The 18204-nt window shown below is 34.4% G+C and overlaps 1 protein-coding gene across 3 annotated transcripts in view; it reads right to left on the bottom strand.

Moving 5' to 3' along the window:
* Vrk2 (VRK serine/threonine kinase 2) overlaps positions 1 to 18204 on the bottom strand; it is a 106213-nt gene that overhangs the window by 12029 nt on the left and 75980 nt on the right. For 2 of the 3 annotated variants that reach the window (XM_046423591.1, XM_046423609.2), the window contains exons 9-12: positions 17543 to 17663; positions 14820 to 14878; positions 10948 to 11114; positions 5094 to 5252 (exon numbers count right to left, since the gene is read on the bottom strand). In XM_046423591.1, the coding sequence (XP_046279547.1) occupies positions 5094 to 5252; positions 10948 to 11114; positions 14820 to 14878; positions 17543 to 17663 (506 nt within the window). Of the gene's footprint in view, positions 1 to 4898; positions 5003 to 5093; positions 5253 to 10947; positions 11115 to 14819; positions 14879 to 17542; positions 17664 to 18204 lie in introns of all 3 variants that reach the window. The other variant, XM_046423601.1, reaches the window with a different exon arrangement.

An 18204-nucleotide genomic window follows, 5' to 3' on the forward strand; every position in this document is an offset into this window, starting at 1 on the left:
TTCACAAAATTCGAATTATGGAAACAGGCTATTTGTCTGTCAACAAATCAATGAATAAAGAAAACAAGGTATATATACAAAATGGAGGGCTACATAGCTATAAAAAAAGAATGATATTATGTCATTTGCAGCAAAGTGGATGTACCTGGAGAATATCATACTAAGTGAAATAAGCCAAACTCAAAATCCAAAGTCAACTGTCATCCCTCATATGCAGGAGATAGAGAGAAAAGAAGGAGAATCTCTCAAAAATATAAGGGAGACCAATAGAGGAGAGGAAGGAGATCTGTGGGGAGGAAAGAAAGGATAGAAAGGGAAAGAATTGGGGAATAAAACTGACAAAATTATCTTAAATACATGTACAAATATACCATAATGAATCCCATCTATATAATTATAATGCACAAATGAAAAAATATATATACATATAAGTAATCAGAAAGAATATTGGAGGAGATGAGGAAGGAGAAGAGGTAGAAGAAGGATGTGAGTAGTGGGAAATGAACTGTAACGTTATTTTATATGCATATATGAATATGTCACAGAAAACTCCAATATTATATATAATTCACTGACATTAAAAATAAAAGGATGAGACCCAGCTATTCCCCTTCTCGGTCTATTCCCTAAAGACCTAAAAAGAGCATGCTACAGGGACACTGCTACATCGATGTTCATAGCAGCACAATTCACAATAGCTAGACTGTGGAACCAACCTAGATGCCCTTCAATGGATGAATGGATAAAAAAAATGTGGCATTTATACACAATGGAGTATTACTCTGCATTAAAAAATGACAAAATCATAGAATTTACAGGGAAATGGATGGCATTAGAGCAGATTATGCTAAGTGAAGCTAGCCAATCCCTAAAAAACAAATGCCAAATGTCTTCTTTGATATAAGGAGAGTAACTAAGAACAGAGTAGGGTCGAAGAGCATGAGAAGAAGATTAACATTAAACAGGGATGAGAGGTGGGAGGGAAAGGGAGAGAGAAGGGAAAATGCATGGAAATGGAAGGAGACCCTCAGAGTTATACAAAAGTACATACAAGAGGAAGTGAGGGGAAGGGGAAAAATAATATAAGGGGGACAAACGAATGTCAGTAGAGGGAGCAGAGAGAGAAGAGGGGAGGGGAGGGGAGGGGAGGGGGGATAGTAGAGGATAGGAAAGGCAGCAGAATACAACAGACACTAGTATGGCAATATGTAAATCAATGGATGTGTAACTGATGTGATTCTGCAATCTGTATATGGGGTAAAAATGGGAGCTCATAACCCACTTGAATCAAATTGTGAAATATAATATATCAAGAACTATGTAATGTTTTGAACAGCCAACAATAAAAAATTAAAAAAAATAAATAAATAAAAGGATGAAATAAAAATGAAAAGACTATAGAAGATCTGAACAACTGTATGAAACAATTTAAACCGATTAACATTTAAAGAATAGTATACCCAAACTTCAGAATATATATTTTCAAAAAACACACAAGGAACATTCATCACATTTGAATTTCTGCTTGGTAATTAAACAAGGTTCAAAAGTTTCAGTGATTTTAAAGGACTGTAATAATATAGTATATTATCTACGATGACAACAAAATTAAGTTAGAAACATAACAAAAAGATACCCAGAAAATCTCCAAAATATTTAGAAATTAACAAACCTCTAAAAAATCCATGTTTCAAAATTTAAGTCAAGTGCAATTAGAAAATATATTCAACCAAACAATAATGAAAACACGATATTTGAAAACCTGTAAAATACAGCTAACAACAAGGCATTGGCACCAAAACAGGCACATAGAGCAATGGTACAAAATAGAAGACACAGAGACAAACCCACTTAAATACAGTCATCTCATACTAGAAAAAGGTGCCAAAAACATACAGAGGAGAGAAGAGAGCCTATTCAACAAATGGCACCTGGAAAACTGCAAATCCATAGGTAACAAAATGAAATCAGACTCTTATCTTTCATCCTGAACAAAACTTAACTCAAAGTGGATCAAGGACATAGGCATTAGACCAGAGACCATGCACATACTAGAAGAAAAAGCAGGCCCAAATCTCCATCATGTTGGCTTATGAACCAAATTCCTCAATAAGACTTTTAAAGCACAAGAAGTAAAATCAAGAATCAATAAATGGGATGGTATCAAACTAAAAAGCTTCTCAGTAAAGGAAACAAGAACGAGAATAGAGAGCCTACAGTGCCATCTGCACTTCAGATAGAGCCTTAACCTCCAGGATAGATGAAGAACTCAAAAAACTTAACACCATAAGCAAACAAATAACCAATCAATAAATGGGCAAAGGAACTAAACAGATACTTCACAGAAGAAATATGATTAATTAACAAATATATGAACAAATGTTCAAAATAACTAACAATTAGAGCAATGCAAATCAAAACTAAGATTGCACCTTACTCCAGTCAAAATGGCAATTATCAAGAATACAAGTAACCATAAATGTCAGTGAGGATGTAGATAAAAAGTACACTCTCACATTGCCCTTGGGATTGCAAATTCATGCAAACACTCTGGAAAGCAATATGGAGATTCCTTAGAAAACTTGGAACAGAATCACCATATTACCAAGTTATCCCACTCATTTGCATATACCCAAAGCAATTAAAATCTGCCTATTAAAGCAGCCACATCAATGTTTACAGCAGCTCAATTCACAATAGCTCAGCTATGGAACCAAGCTTGGTGCCCTTCGACAGATAAAGAAAATATGGTACATATACACAATGGAATATTACTCAGCAATAAAGAAGAATGAAATTATGGAATTTGCTGGGAAGTGGATTGAACTGGAAACTATCATGCTAAGTGAAATAAAGCAATCCCAAAAAAAATCAAAGGCCAAAAGTTTTCTCTAATATGTGGATGCTGACTCACAATAGGCAGGGTGTGGGGGGGCCAGGTGGAGTTTACTGGATTGGATGGGGTGTGGGGATAAGTGAGGGAAGATTGGAATGGAAAAGAAGAGTAAAACAAATCAAATATAACTTTCCTATGTTAATATCTAAATATATGACAGTGTAATCCCACTTTATGTACAACCACAGAAATGGTACTTATACATGTATGTATATGTCAAAATACATTCTATTGCCATGTGTTAACTAAAAAATGCAGCAAAAAAAATTGTGACACTTGAGGTAAACCACAGTTTCTTAGGTTTTTTCTTTTAAAGAAAAATACACTATTAAAAATTTCATAAACTAAACTTTTGAATAAACACATAAAAGGTTCTACTTGATGAATATAGTATTAAAAATAAAGCACACAACTTAAAAGAAGATCTCAAGTGTGTGTGTGTGTGTGTTGTGTGTGTATTTAATGAGGATCCTGTATATTGAATACACAAAGGACTTTTAAAGCTTTATAATTAAAAGACAAACATCCAACTAAAAATAAGTGAAAACACTTGGAAAGACATTTCTCCAAAGTAGGTAAGAAATGGCCACAGGGGAAAAAAATGTTCAAAATTATTAGTCATCAGATAAATGACAATTGTAATCACAATGTACTAATATATACATTGGAGTGGCTAAAATCTAAGGCTAGATTGACAACACCAAATGTTTGGGAGGGAGTGGAATGACAACTATATCATCATGGTGGCCAAAATCAGGAGTAGCCCAAGTGTCCATTAATAGGAAAATGGACATGTAAAATGATGATTCAATGGAGGACTACTTAGCAATGAAAAAGTACAATTTATAGAGCCATGCATGAATTCAGGCAAATCTCAAACACATGCTGAAAGATGATGAGCACAAAACACTGCTCACTGTAGTAACGCATGCATATGAAATCCCAGAGAGGCAAAACTGATCTAGATATGAGAAACAGAATGTCAGAACCGGGCTTGCTTCTGAGGGATGGAACTGACAAGGAAAAGGAGCAAAGGACTTTCTGGAGTCATAAAATCTACACTAAAAATCTCAAAATCTCACTGCCAGTTTAGCCAAAATGAATCCGTTTCTCTGCTTGAATCCAGGTATCAATATTATAGCTCCTCCCTGCCCAGATACCAAGTGACACTGGTGAACTGGAAGATTTGAGAAATATTCTCACTGAAGAGTTAGCATTTCTCAATTTTGTCACCAAGCAGTAATTTAATTTTATAAATTGGAACTATAAAATACTTATTTGAAGTCGATTCCGTTTACAAAACAACAAACAATGCTACTATTTATATGAGAATAAGGTTAAAGATTCCTCCCAGCACTAAAAGAAGTGCTTCTCTCTGAATATACTTTGCTTGCTGGCTGGCTGAGGAATACATAACTATTAGGCTTCTAATTTTTGTCTTAGCTGCCAGGAAGTTTAGAGCCAAGTTCAGTGCTCAGTTTAGTGATTAGCACCTTAGCCCCCTGATATATTAATTTTTTTCTGGGACAGAGGGTGTAAAAGGTGGTATTATAGTATCCTGTTCATATTGTGAACCACTTTAAATCATCTGGGGAAAATAGTCACATATAAAACACATAAAATGCTGGCCAGTTTGACAAAATCAAATATTTTTTCAGTCTAGATATAAACATATCATATGCTTCTTTTATCAAAAATAGTTGGATTAGGAAGGATTTTTACTGTTGCTTAAATGAGCCTTCTGCAAAAGGTATGTCACTATCCAGCCAAATAAATGATCGAATCATGTAAAAAACCATCACTTTAAAATACAACTTACTGATAGGGAAACACTTCACTTATATCTAATTGTAAGGGTTAGACTTGAAGAACCAATGTAAAAGTATGGAATATGCATGTTAAGAGTCCCTCATGCATCATAGATGGCATGAGAAACTTAAGTGCACTTCATTACATTCTTAGGATAAAGGAAGAAACCAGATCAGTACACAAATGTGCTCACTGTTACTTTTCTGCAATAACTAGTGTCGGCTGCCTTTATTTTTTATCAGCGGGATAGGATATCTTCTGCCCCTTCTCATTTAACAAAGCCATACAACCTTGGACCTAAGGAAAAAATAAATTGTCTTTATTCCCAGAGGGAATATTCTAATGTAGCATTAATCAAAACAAAATGAAACCCAACCAACCCCCTCACCTGAGCTGCTTCACTGTTCATGGATCCCATCAGCTTGTCCTCCTTTGGCACTCTTCTCCATGTGGCCAAGGACTCAGCACTTCTCTCACTGTGAACTCTTTCTGCTGACTTTTCTTGCATCTGACTAACTTGCTTTGTCGCAGCCTTTTGTGAATCAACCTGTTGGTGGGAAGTAATGATTTATTATGAATTTTTTTGACATTTCAAATTCTTTAAAAAAATCCTAAACTTGCCACACTGTAACAAAGACAGAAAGAGGGAAGCAACAATGAACATCGCTGGAAAAATGTGTAGTAGCAAGATCCAGACCCTTTCTCATCAATGGGACAAGAACAATTAAAATTAATGTCACTGTTAGGCATTCTTTAGAAATTATCTCTTCAGATAACTTGCTTACTGAAAACCAGCATTTTTTTTTTCTGGAAAATTGTCACATTTTTCACTGCATGTGAATTCATTATTAACCTTTGCTGGGGTGGATCCAGTGTATCTTTGTAGTTTAATTTCTTATTAATTAAAATCTTAGTTTTCTCTCGTTGAAGTGAGTCTAATTAATGTGAGAGTAGAGAAGGAGATGCTGCTGCTCCTTGCTTTTTGCAGGTAGTTTAACCTGTGAGCAAGATGAGTAACGGTTCATGTCATCTAGTACAGTGTGCCAGTACCAGAGGTTAACTTCTGCAACAAGCTTGCTGTCTCTAAGGTTTGTCTTTCACACCATGGTGCTATCTGGGGGATGGCTGACTCTCAATAACCTTGAAGAGACACAGAAATAGAAGGGCAGATCCTACAATACAGCTGGAAGATTGAAAGCTACGTGAAGGTCCTTATGTGAAGTATTTGTACAGCAGTTTCATGTTTACAGCAGCTGAAAGTGCCATCACCTTTTTTCATGGGTTAAATAGGGAGCAGAAGACAGGAACAGCACAAAGGGAAATAATGGAGTAGCCAGTGCCAAGACAGAGAATAAATTACATTGGCTGGGCAAACAGAGCCTTAATTTGTAGTCTCTCGATTTTTAGCTTCTATTGCCAAGTGTGTTCATTCCATCCCTTTAAAATATGCTGGTGTTTTGTGGCTAGCTCTAAGTTGTCACAACACCATTCTTTATTTCCACCTCCTCCCGGATCTCAGCTTATCAAAGAATGGCAAAACTACTGCCTTTTAGTAACCTGCAAATTGGAAATGTTTCCTAATCACTCAGGGATTCTTTATTTCACCACTCAACCATCTCAAACTACTGGGAAAATTGATGGGTAACCATCTTCTGAGCCACTCTTCCAATGACATCATCTTGGTAATAAATGTACTATCATACCTCTAGTGAGAGACAAAGGGTCTCCTGAGGTGTGTGCACACTGATCCTCTGAAAAGACTGGCTTAGTAAGCATTGTGAAAATATGTTCTGTATTATAAAGAATTGAGATATTTCCCCTCCATCTTTACTGAAATATAATTGACAAATAAAAGCTATATATTTAAGGCATATGCTATGTTTTGATATACATATACTTTGTGAAATTGGCACAGTTAAGATCATCAACTTGTGATAACACATGGTATTTATCTTTCCCCCTCTGGTTGATTTCACATAGCACAATGTCCTCTTCCACATTGTTGCAAATGGCAGGATTTCTTTCTTTATGGATGGATAATATTCCACGCACACCATTTTTCTGGGGGGAGAGGGGTACTGGGGGTTGAACTCAAGGGCACTCAACCACTGAGCCACATCCCTGCTCCTATTTTGTAGGTTTATTTTTATTTTTTTTAGAGACAGGATCTCACAGAGTTACTTAGCACCTTGTTGTTGCTGAGGCTGGCTGTGAACTCCTGATCCTCCTGCCTCAGCTTCCTGAACCACTGGGATTATAGGTGTGCACCACTGTGCCAGGTTACCACATTTTATCTATAGATTTATTAGTAAAACCATGTTCTTTCTATACCTTAGTTATGTAAATAATACTATAAGAAACAATAAACAAAATGTACTTAGTGAAGCAAGTGCTGTAATAAATTAAAAATAGGTACTGCAGAGACCTCTAAGACATCATTATTTAACTTCCTTTGGAAATGTACCCAGAACTGAGATTAGTTGAGATATCATTGAGGATTTTAGTACCACCTGTATGCTAAGCATTTTAGGTACCAGTTTTCTCACCGGGAGCCTCTGACATAAAAGTAAAATATGTTCATTGCTATGTGATGGTTCTTGGTGCACATACTGTCATTGGTTGGATGGTTAGGCTTCATTGCTATGAACTCTTCTAGATGATAAACAAACTATATCCAGTGTATGGGATATTTCTAATTCTGGGGAAACTTAAAATGATGAGAGAAAAGTGGGATGATTATGTTTAATTCCTAATTGTGAACAGAGTATAACTTTCTGTTTCTCAAGGATATGAAAATATAGAAAACAGCTCAGGCACCCCACATAATCAAACCAAAGAACACTATCCAAATACGTGCCATTTTCAAAAAAGTTGCTATTCAAAATAAAGTAGTTTTTATTTAATTTTCCATTGAAAATTCGTACTGTTTTCTACAATCAAGCATACTTCTAGACTCCTAAAAAATCAATAAAAATGTGCTTCTGATTAAGAATTTGTATTGCCACTTTTCTCGTATACATAAACTAAATGGGAAAACAAATTAATAGAATTATTTTGAGAATTAAAGCTCAGGAAAGAATTTTGCAAATTACTATTACTAATACACCTTGGATTTGCTGTGGAAAACTCAGATTTAGGGTAAATGAAGGAACAAACTTACTGCCTGAAATACAGGAGAGCTTGAACATTTTTACTTTTCTACCTTACTAAAGATTTTAGGAAGAATGGGTGGCTTATTATGCCCAAGTGTCTACACCATTACAGTATGGATTCAGGCACCTCAATAAGGAGAGCCATATTGATAAAACTAATAAAAGGATCTACCAGTTCTTGAAGTAGATTATCCAAGGGTTGAATTTGGACCTTCAATAATACTATTTTCCAATTTGCTTTGACATTCTCATCTGGGAATTCTAGAGTTTTAGTTCACCTCAATAAGTGTTCATACTAAAATATGGTTTTCTTCATTGAATTTTGAACATTATATTCCGGTGGGGAATTGGGGTACATTAGCTCATTGTGGAGACCATAATTTCCAGGGACATGGCTCTGAGTTCCATCTATTGGATGTGTATACAAGTGCATACACACACATACACACACACACACACACATCTCTGTGAGTAGCATAAATAGACTCCAGCAGCCCTGATGATAGAATCTTCTAATTTGATTGACAGTGTGACCACAGGAGCTCCCAGAATTACTAGCAAGTGACACCAGCTATACATACCATGATTTTGATTGAGGCAAATACCCCAAAAGATTTGCTTTTCAAGAAAAAAAAAAAAACTATCAATTTCTTTACTATCTTGACAAAACTTCATTTCCAACTGAACTATAGTAACAGTATTTGAGGACTTCAAAAGGAAGCCTTGAATTACTGGAACAGTTTATGATACCTAGGAAAATCTATTAGAAAAATATCTCATTTTGCTTTGCAAAAAGATGTTATAAGTGTGCTGCAATTCTTATTAGACTCTAACCCAAACATGTTTTTTTTATTAAAAAGGCTAAATTTCCCTTAGTGTAAGTTTAAAATTTTTTGAATGAAAGAACATTCATAACTTCTTCCCTTTGAATAATGAATCATAGAAACATTTTATTTATATCTGTATTCCTCTTTGGGTCCAATGATTTCTTTTTAAGTATCTTTGTAAAAAAAAAAATACAAGTCCAGAGTTTATTCACTAGTCTGTTAACTAATTACAACAATCCACATACAGAGTAACAAGAAATATTTTATAATAATAAGAGGATTTATGACAAAAGAAAAACTTGGGGCCATGTGGTTGATTTCATTCTGGCTCTAAATCATTTTTGTTATAGAAACAATCAACTGTGGAAATCATACTACACTTGTATCATTTGCAGGAATTAAGCACAGGATAGTTGATATTGTTATACTCTGCATTTGGAAATTTCCAGGAAACTGTATTTTATACTATCATTAAATAAATTTGTGCACAATATAAAGTCATTAATAATTAAATACTGATCTGCTGTGAAATATATCTTAACATCTATACGTTGGTCTGATCACACTGTTAACCAAAACTAAGGTCTTAAGAATGCATGTTATTCTTAAGTTATTAAAGTGTTTTCTTTTTTACTCATAACCAAAGTGTTCTAATCAAAAGAAATAAAGTATTTTTGATGGAGCTCACTGGCAAAAATGTTTTATATTCTATTCTCTGCATATAAAAATGGTTTCATTTTGAACAACCAACAATAAAAAAAAATAAATAAATAAATAAAAAATGGTTTCATAACAAACACCCTTTGAATCTGATGAAACTGAAAATTCTGGTGGATAATAATCAGAGTTTTATATCAGAGGATATAGTTATTGGTTTTTAAAATGGCTTTTTTATATTTCAATTAAGTTTATGAAACTGAAAAACTACAAAAAAGGAAAAAACTCTACTTAAATTAGTGTAGATTAAGTGGTGACCATTACTGCAAGGGAAATACTATGTCTAGGAAATGGCTCTTTGTTTTGTTGGAAAAGTGATAAAAATACAAAAGTCAATAAAACTGTTAAAATAAGTCTCAGTAATTACCAAGATCAAAATCCAGTGGCTTTTTATTAAACATGAACTTTTGTTCTGCCTTCTGCAATACGTAAATAGTGCTGACAATTGGTTTGTGAAGCACTTGCTACAATAAAATGTAATTGTATCATGAGAGAAAGGTGACAATCAGGAGATCATGAAAAAATTACATATTCTCACTGGTAGTTAATTAGCCATGCAAAACCTCCTCAAACAGATATTCTCTTCTATTAGGAATGATTACTATGCAGGCCTACAGATGTCAATACCACAGTCATTCAAATACTTCTTTTCCTACTAATTGAAGGTTGTAAAGCTCTGGTGCCAAGGTTTTGCTTCCAAAGAGCTAATTTATGACTAGAAGGATATTTTATGTCTTCAGTTGCAGCAGCTACAAAATTCAGCAAATCAGAACCATCTGTGCACTGATACTTGACTCACCATTCATCTCGCAGCCTATCAGTCACATTAGTTTGCATCCTGCATTCTTGGCTCATGAACACTTGTGATGATCCAAAGTTCATAAGAAATATTAAAAATGAATGGCATCCTGACCTTACCTTATTGTACATGCATCAGGAAAAAAAAATGCCCTCCACATTTTTTTTTTTTTTTGCATGTGGACAGTGTCAAGAAAGAAATGGATATTTAATTACCTGTCCAATAATATTGCTTACAGTAGTCTCAGGCCTATGCCGAGTGTAAAGATTGAACATTTTTAAAATTTTTAAATCCTAATTCTTTGTATCAAGTTCTAATCCTTTTTTCTTTTTTAAAGAATGAAGCAAAGGAAGATGGCTGAATAAAGGAGGAGCCTTGATAGCTCTTTGTAAAAAAGAATCATTTGAAAGGATTGAAATATCAACCAATACAGATAACATCTAAGAATATTATCCAACACTAAATTATGGCCAAACTGGTAGGCAAAAATAAAGGGCAAAAACTGAAGAAAACCCAAAGAAAAGGAGCAAATAAAGACTCTCATGAATCAAGTCTGATCAGACATCAGGATGGCTTCATTTCCTTCACAGGACACAGCAGGCTACAGATCCTACACTAAGGTCAACCACCTCCTTGGTGCTGAGTTAGGGGGAACAGGAATTAAATATAATGAGCAAGGAACTGAGTTGTAAACAACTTAATTTGATAGAAAAGTTTCACAGAGACAATCCCAAGATTGTTACTTACGTTTTTATTGGGAGGAGAATACACACGTGTCCTCTGGCCTTCAGTGGAAAACTCCAGTGGTCCTAAGGGTATTCCACCAGGATTCAGAATTTTCTTGAGCGTTTGATAGTCTGGCTTTTCATTGTAAGCTAAACTATAAACACATGCTAAAAATTCAGCTATTTCACCTGTGAAGTATTAAATTGTTTACATGTAATTCATATTGGCAAGATTAGCAAAACCTCAATAACCTTAAAAATCTTTCTATTAAGTTTTCTCTCTTGTACATATACCCTGATTAATCGAAAAATGAACAATCCAATAAAGACCACTTTTTAAATGATATTAAAAAATGACTGAAATATACCTACCTACAGATTTGACTTAATAGGATAAACCTTTTGCTGGTATGTTTACAGTCATCTAATCTTATGGAAGGAAGCAAATTTTAATATCATGTAGCTACTAAGGACTATATAAAAAGTATAATATTTCAGACTTGCTTCAGACATTGCTTTATTTTGAACTTTAAAAATTCAGTTAAAAACCAATGTAATGTTTTATGAGCCTCCTCACTTCAAAAGGAAAAAAAAAAATCAGTGAAAATTTTAATTGAAGTTTTCATTTTTGAAATTGTAACAAAATATTATAGAAATAATCTTGAGTTCCATGTTTTTAGCAAGGATTCAATTCAGACTGCACAAACCCTCCCTCAAGTCCTCCATACCTAGCTAGCCAGGTGCAGTCACAACACAGTTTTGATTTTAGTTCAGAAGGATAAGGATAAGGAATTATCAACTCTTATTTTTTCTCTAAAATAAAACATATTCACATGGTTATCCTCCATTCCCTAAAAAGATTGTGGACTACCAGATTTCATTTACATTTTTTTATTTTTATTTTTTAAGTACTGTGGATGGAACCTAAGGCCTCACACATGCTAAACATGTGCTACCACTGAACCATACCTTTCAACCCAATAGCTTTTAAATATAAGTAGCATTAGTAACCAAAAATTACAAACATAGCTGCATCAAATTATTTCTAGTTTGCATTTTTGGTTTTGGTAGAGATTAAATCTAAAATTGGGATAGAAGTAGTGGTAATATCAGATACTACTGAAAAACTGGCAGACTTTCATTTGTTAATAGAGCTGTTTAGATATGCCTTTCCCCTTCAAAAGATATTACTGACCCAAACATGAATATCATTTAATCTCTCACTTAGTTGTTTATGCACCACAATTGGAAAATGTGGAAGTAATCATGAGAGGGCAAGAGTGGTTTCCTAGTAATCCTTCCCTTCCCCTCCAGGCCCACTCCATTCAAGAGGAAAACTGCAGAGGCATGAGTTTCACTTCCAATAGGGAAAAATTCCAAAAGCTATAGTTATCACCCCTTTCTCCCTATTAAAGTGAGAGTGACCACGTTATAGACTTCAGAGCTATTTTCATAAACAAAGTTAATGTGGCCAAAATGAGAACTCTAGGCTCTGCCTTTTTTTTTTTTTTTTTGAACCTGGACAATTGAGCAATTACACAACTACATTTTTTCCTTTTCTATTTATGAAATGCATCAACCTGTGCTATCTAGCATTTGGTCAAACACATCTCTCTTAAGTAGCAAATGCTGCTGTTTTATCATCACATTTATAATAGTTTCCTGAAAACCCAGGGTGGGAACATCCAATCCTAAAGGAATGATTAAAAAAAAAAAAAAAAAAAAGATTGAATTTCATTCACATGTACCATTTAAATGGTATCATTCAGTTGTTCTTTGGTTTTTAAAAGTGGTAAGCCAAGTATGGTGTATATTTACAATTCTGTTAACCAGAATATCCCAAATGGAGAAGAGAGCTGAGTTTGTGGGAACAAATCATTGTTGTAAGACAATGGAAACTCCTGGCACTCCACCAACTGATAGCAGCTGTGCTGCAAAGCCTTCATGGGACTGAGGTTTGGAAAAATGAGGTACCAGTGAGATAGGAGAAGGATAAAATGAAAAAAGCCACTTCCATTATAAATTTATTATTATAAACCTGAAGCTTAGACTATCATGATGTAGTACTGATTTAAATGTTAGCCTTTCAAGATCTGGATTTATTGTATTAAGTACATTTTTTAATTTACTAGCATATTTCTAGAGCTATAAAACAAAATGCTTTGAGTAGGATGAAATTATGATATTCTTGAATCACCTGCTTTTTAAGCTAGTGAAATATTAAGTATCATTGCTGACTATCATTTCAAAAGATAAAAACTTTTGAAGTTATCATTACACTGGGTTGGACATGCATGCTGCAAATCTCTAGACTATTTTATTTAATAAAACATCTTGGTGGTAAATGCTTTGCAAGGCCGTTCCTTTTTCATAGCTGTGCTTAAGCCTCCCAACTTAAGAGAATGTCACTTAATATTCAACATTGTGTGCTTTAGGAATAGAAATCTGCATTTTATAAATAGCAGTACAGACTCGAATAAATGGCTTGTACTAAGGAACCAGGCGTGCCTCCCATCTAGATTTCTCATGTGATTCAATCTTAATTTGTCTTTAATGAAAGAAGCATTTATCTTGAACAATCTAGAGTATCTGAACTTTCTTTTCCAATCCAAACCTGAAGGACATATAATTTGAAAAAGAAATAATAATATCTTTTTTTTTTTTTTGTCTCATTGAGTAAAACAAACTCTATGACTTGGCAAAAACCCCAATTTAAGAATATTAGCCAAAAAAGAATATTATCATTTTGTTCAAAGTTATTTCACATAGTCACAGAAACAAAAGTTTTATCTTGTAACCCATCTCCCTGAATGAGAGAGAGTCTTTCCTATTTGGTACCCTTCATCAGAAGAAAAGTACCACAGAATAGGGAAGACAGAAGACTCACATGAGGAAAGATGTAAGACTTAGAAATGAGAAATGGGAAGCAGAACTGGACCGTTTCTCTTTCATTTCCTTTACAAACGAAAATTTTGGTTTCTAGTCAAAGAAGGGCTGTGAATATAAGTTTAAGATGACTTAACTCTACTTTTCAACTCTCAAATGGGCACTGATGCTATGTGACCTTAACTAGAGGTTCGGTGTAGAAATCTACTCTGAGAAATCAGTTAAAAGCTAACCTTGACATTGCTGGATGTAAACAGAGATTAAGATTCATTTTGCTAATCTGACTCTAAGAAAAAGCAAGTGTGATTGCAGAGCTGGTTGGTTCTTTCATATAAAAAAATAACTGAACTGTAAAATAAGTACTAAATAATGTGTCATGTATCCATAAAGAAATGACAGAAATTTGGGTAATTCTGAGTTGACTTACTATTTTATACTGATAATATTGTCAATTAAAGAACTCCAAAAAGTTCTGTATGAACTTAAAAAAGAAAATCCTTTGTCAAATATACCTCCAAATTCCAAGATCAGATACTTTGCTCATCAAAAAATTTGCCAGTTAGGTTAGGGTATAACCCAGGTCTACAAAGCATTCGAGTGTTTAATGATGTGTTTTTTTTTAATATTTGATGAAAAGTAGTCTTTCCTTAGGTTGACTTTATCTTCTTTCAACAATACATAGAGAAGCAAACTGGAAAACCGTAATCCTAGAAAAATCAGATGCAGATGATGATTTAACCTGTGCATGATTCTCAAAATATGTATTTTAAAAATGCAACTGACAGAGGCTTGAACTCCACCTAAATAGTATCTTACAGGGTCCTTGTGTTCTAATGTCAGTGATGATCTAAACATTCTCTTCTCCAGCAACCTATCTGTAACCCTGAGGAGTTTCTTCCCACCCTGTGGGAACAGGAGTAGGTGAGTTAAGCAAAAACTACAAACAAGAATGACGAATGTGGTGACCTGAAAATCACAAGATAAAGCAGAAGTTATCATCTGACTTACAGCAACTGCTTCCAGATGGAGCCCACTTCAGCACTGACCCAGGCAGCTCATCCAACAGACTAAAACAAACAGAGGAAGACACAGTGAATCTGCGTCCAATTCTGTGTTCACTGTTTTAATTAGAAAACAAAACTGTAATTCTATCTTGGTAGGTCACCAAAATTATGACTTTCATTGGTGTTTTTCACCCACCTGTAATAGACTGGAGGATACATAAAAGTGAGGGAGATCCCTTCACTTTCACTGCCCAATTTTATACAATCACCTAGAAACTAAACTATATAGAATTATAGTATGAATGATTTAATTAATTAAAGTATACACACACACACACACATACACATACACAGGCATACACATATATACCCACACGCATATACAAACATACATACATATACACACATACATATACATGCATATACATATACACATACATACATATACATATACATACATATATAAATTCAGAAGTAGGAGTATTATGATTTTTTTCTTAAAAACAAAGGAAAATCATATAAAAATACATCTGGATTTTGAGGACATTTTTTCCTCAGGTATTTACTATTGGAGAGGCATATATTACTTATTCATGTATATTGTTCTCCATTGGGCAGTATTTTATGCTATCCTAAGATTAAACTGGTTAACAAGAAATTCTTGAAAAAAACATTATAAGCACTTTCCCATGTTTTAGGCTAAATAAGCACAACTCTCTTAAGTTGTTTTTGGCACAAATATGTAAATATTCAACTAAAATTACTGAAAATGAATGAATAATTCACAAACTCAGGCAAAGGCAGAATAGCAGCAATAAATGCACCATTTTAATTTCATCCTATCTTGGGGGAAACAAAGGGGTTAAGAGAAGTATAATGTTATGGTTGAATATACAATCATGCCCTTATGAAGATATTCCATGCTATCCCTTCTTAATAAGTTTAATAAATAATGACTATGTATTACAAACCATAAGAAGTTTGAAATTGTTTAAAATGTTAAACACTAAAAAGTTAGAATTCAGTTTATCTGAGTTATAAACTTCACAATGTAAGTTTACTGGCCTACAGGTTTACATTATTAATTAAACCAAAATGAAAGTATATTAACATATAAGAGTTCCCCAAAATGTAAATGGAGGTTATGTTTGACTTATTAAAACCTTGAGTTTTATATGAAACCTTAATATTCTGAGTATACATGTGTAAATATATTCATTATGGATCCTACAATGAATGCATCTATATATACATATTGACACAAACTAAAACAAATCATTAGTAAGTCCTCCTAAAAGTAAAACATGCATATATTCATTCAAATTAAAATGCTAGCCTTTGAAATAAAGTACATTATTCAAATTAGGTAAACTGAGTTGGAAAATTGGATATAAAAATGCCCATGCATACCCATTATTGTTTTTTTTTTTTTTTTTGTACCAGGGATTGAACCCAGGGACGCTTAACCACTGAGCCACATCCCCAGCTCCTTTATATATTTTATTTTGAAACTGGGTCTCACTAAGTTGTTAGGGCCCCACTGTTGTTGAGGCTGGCTTTGAACTCGTGATCCTCCTGCCTCAGCCTCCCCAGCCGCTGGGATTATAGGCATGTGCCACCACGCCTGGCTATTATTTTAGTAATAGTAATAATAATAATATATTATTGTAATTGTGCTCTGACTTGACACATACATTGGAGACCATCAGTTATATGAGGATTAATACAGACACATCAATTACCACAGTATATAACTGATTAGATGGTTCTAATATTTACTTATATGAATGTGTCAATTTTGGGTAAGGCACTAGGATAATCGAGATTCCAAGTAAAAAAATATTTCACAATATGTCAGTATTTATAAATATCATCTGTATTATTGTGAATCTGCAGCATAGTCTTTCTTCCTTCAGAACTAATTCTACTCTGAATTTGAAGATTGATTTCTATGGATAAGCTACCCCTTTTAGTACACTTCTGTTGTGACTTGGCCTATTTAAAACTTAGCTGCCTTTTCCAAATGTGATATTGTATCTACAGATAACTGCAGCATATCTTAGTATATAATGAAAGTCTGGGTACTCTGTGCCACATCCAATTGACTTTCGTGGGCCTGACCAGTAAGAGAATTGTAAAATAGTAACATACTCTAAGTTTGACCTAATTCTTTTGCTAACAGAATCAGCTAATAAAAATTGAATGTAGAATATTAAAAATGTTTGTGGCTATAAGATTATCTCATATAAATGGCTCATATAAAATCTTTGTTTCTTCCTTAGGCAACAGAACATCCTCTGGAACAGGAATAAGAGGTACATTGTTCTCACCTTAAAGATAAAAGCCCAAACTGTCTCATTTCACATTGTTGCTCTGCACAGTTAACATCAATCACATGAGTTCAGACTACTTTTATACACTTGTACAATGCTAATTTGAAAATATTCTTCTTTGAAAACACCACCACCTACAATCTAAGCTCTGGAAAACACCCTGTAAAGGAATGGATATTTCACTTTATATTTTGCATTGCAATTGAAGTACATGTGACTTTATAGGTGTTATCTTAATGCATTTTATGTTTGTTTGTTGTTAAAAGTATTTTTCAATTAAAGAAATGTACTTGGTTGTCATAGTGGATGAATGGTAATCCTGAGATATTAGCTCCCTTTACTGTATCCCTTCAGACCTGTTGTAGTAAAGGATGGAATGCTTAAAAATTTGTACTTTGTTTTAGCAGTCTGGACAGCCACAGGGTCCTTCAGGTTCTGTTCCCAGGGAAGTTTCCCACATGACCACCGCAGCATGCAGTAGCCGAGGATTTCAACGTCACTTCTTCTGGACAGGGCTACAGGAGTAAACATTAAGAGGGGGGATAAGTAAGTCCTTGAGAAAAAGTGAAATCTTTGAGTGAACTACTATTGATGAAATATGGAAAAGCCAAAATAGGAGAAGTGTTTTGTTTGTTCAGCTGGAGCAAAACTTAAAACGCCCAGGCGTTTGGCCCCAGTCCACAGACAGGCAGTGACTTGTTGCTGCTGAAAGTCAGGGTCAGTTTCCTCACCTCCTCCAACTTCATCTTTCCTTAGTCTGGCCTGTCACATGAACTTGATCCCCATGGCCTCTGACATGATCCAGACAACCCATAACCCGGCACCAACACTTTCTCAAAGAGCCAAGCAGTAAAACAAAGAAATAAATGTCTGCAGCTAAATTGCTAACATATGTTCCAGGAAGTCCATGGGGTCTGCATTGGTCATGCAGAGACCCTTTGAGTGCAGACTAAACACTGATGGCCTTTCCTGTTTTACCCACACTGGTGGCAGCATTTGAAATTGGAAGAATATGACAAAACTGCCATCTAGTGTGCAGTCTTAAACAGGCTTGTC

Source organism: Marmota monax, unplaced genomic scaffold, assembly GCF_021218885.2.
Source record: "Marmota monax isolate L192 unplaced genomic scaffold, Marmota_monax_Labrador192_F-V1.1 WCK01_AAM20220418_F8-fsc00015, whole genome shotgun sequence".
Classification (NCBI taxonomy): domain Eukaryota; kingdom Metazoa; phylum Chordata; class Mammalia; order Rodentia; family Sciuridae; genus Marmota; species Marmota monax.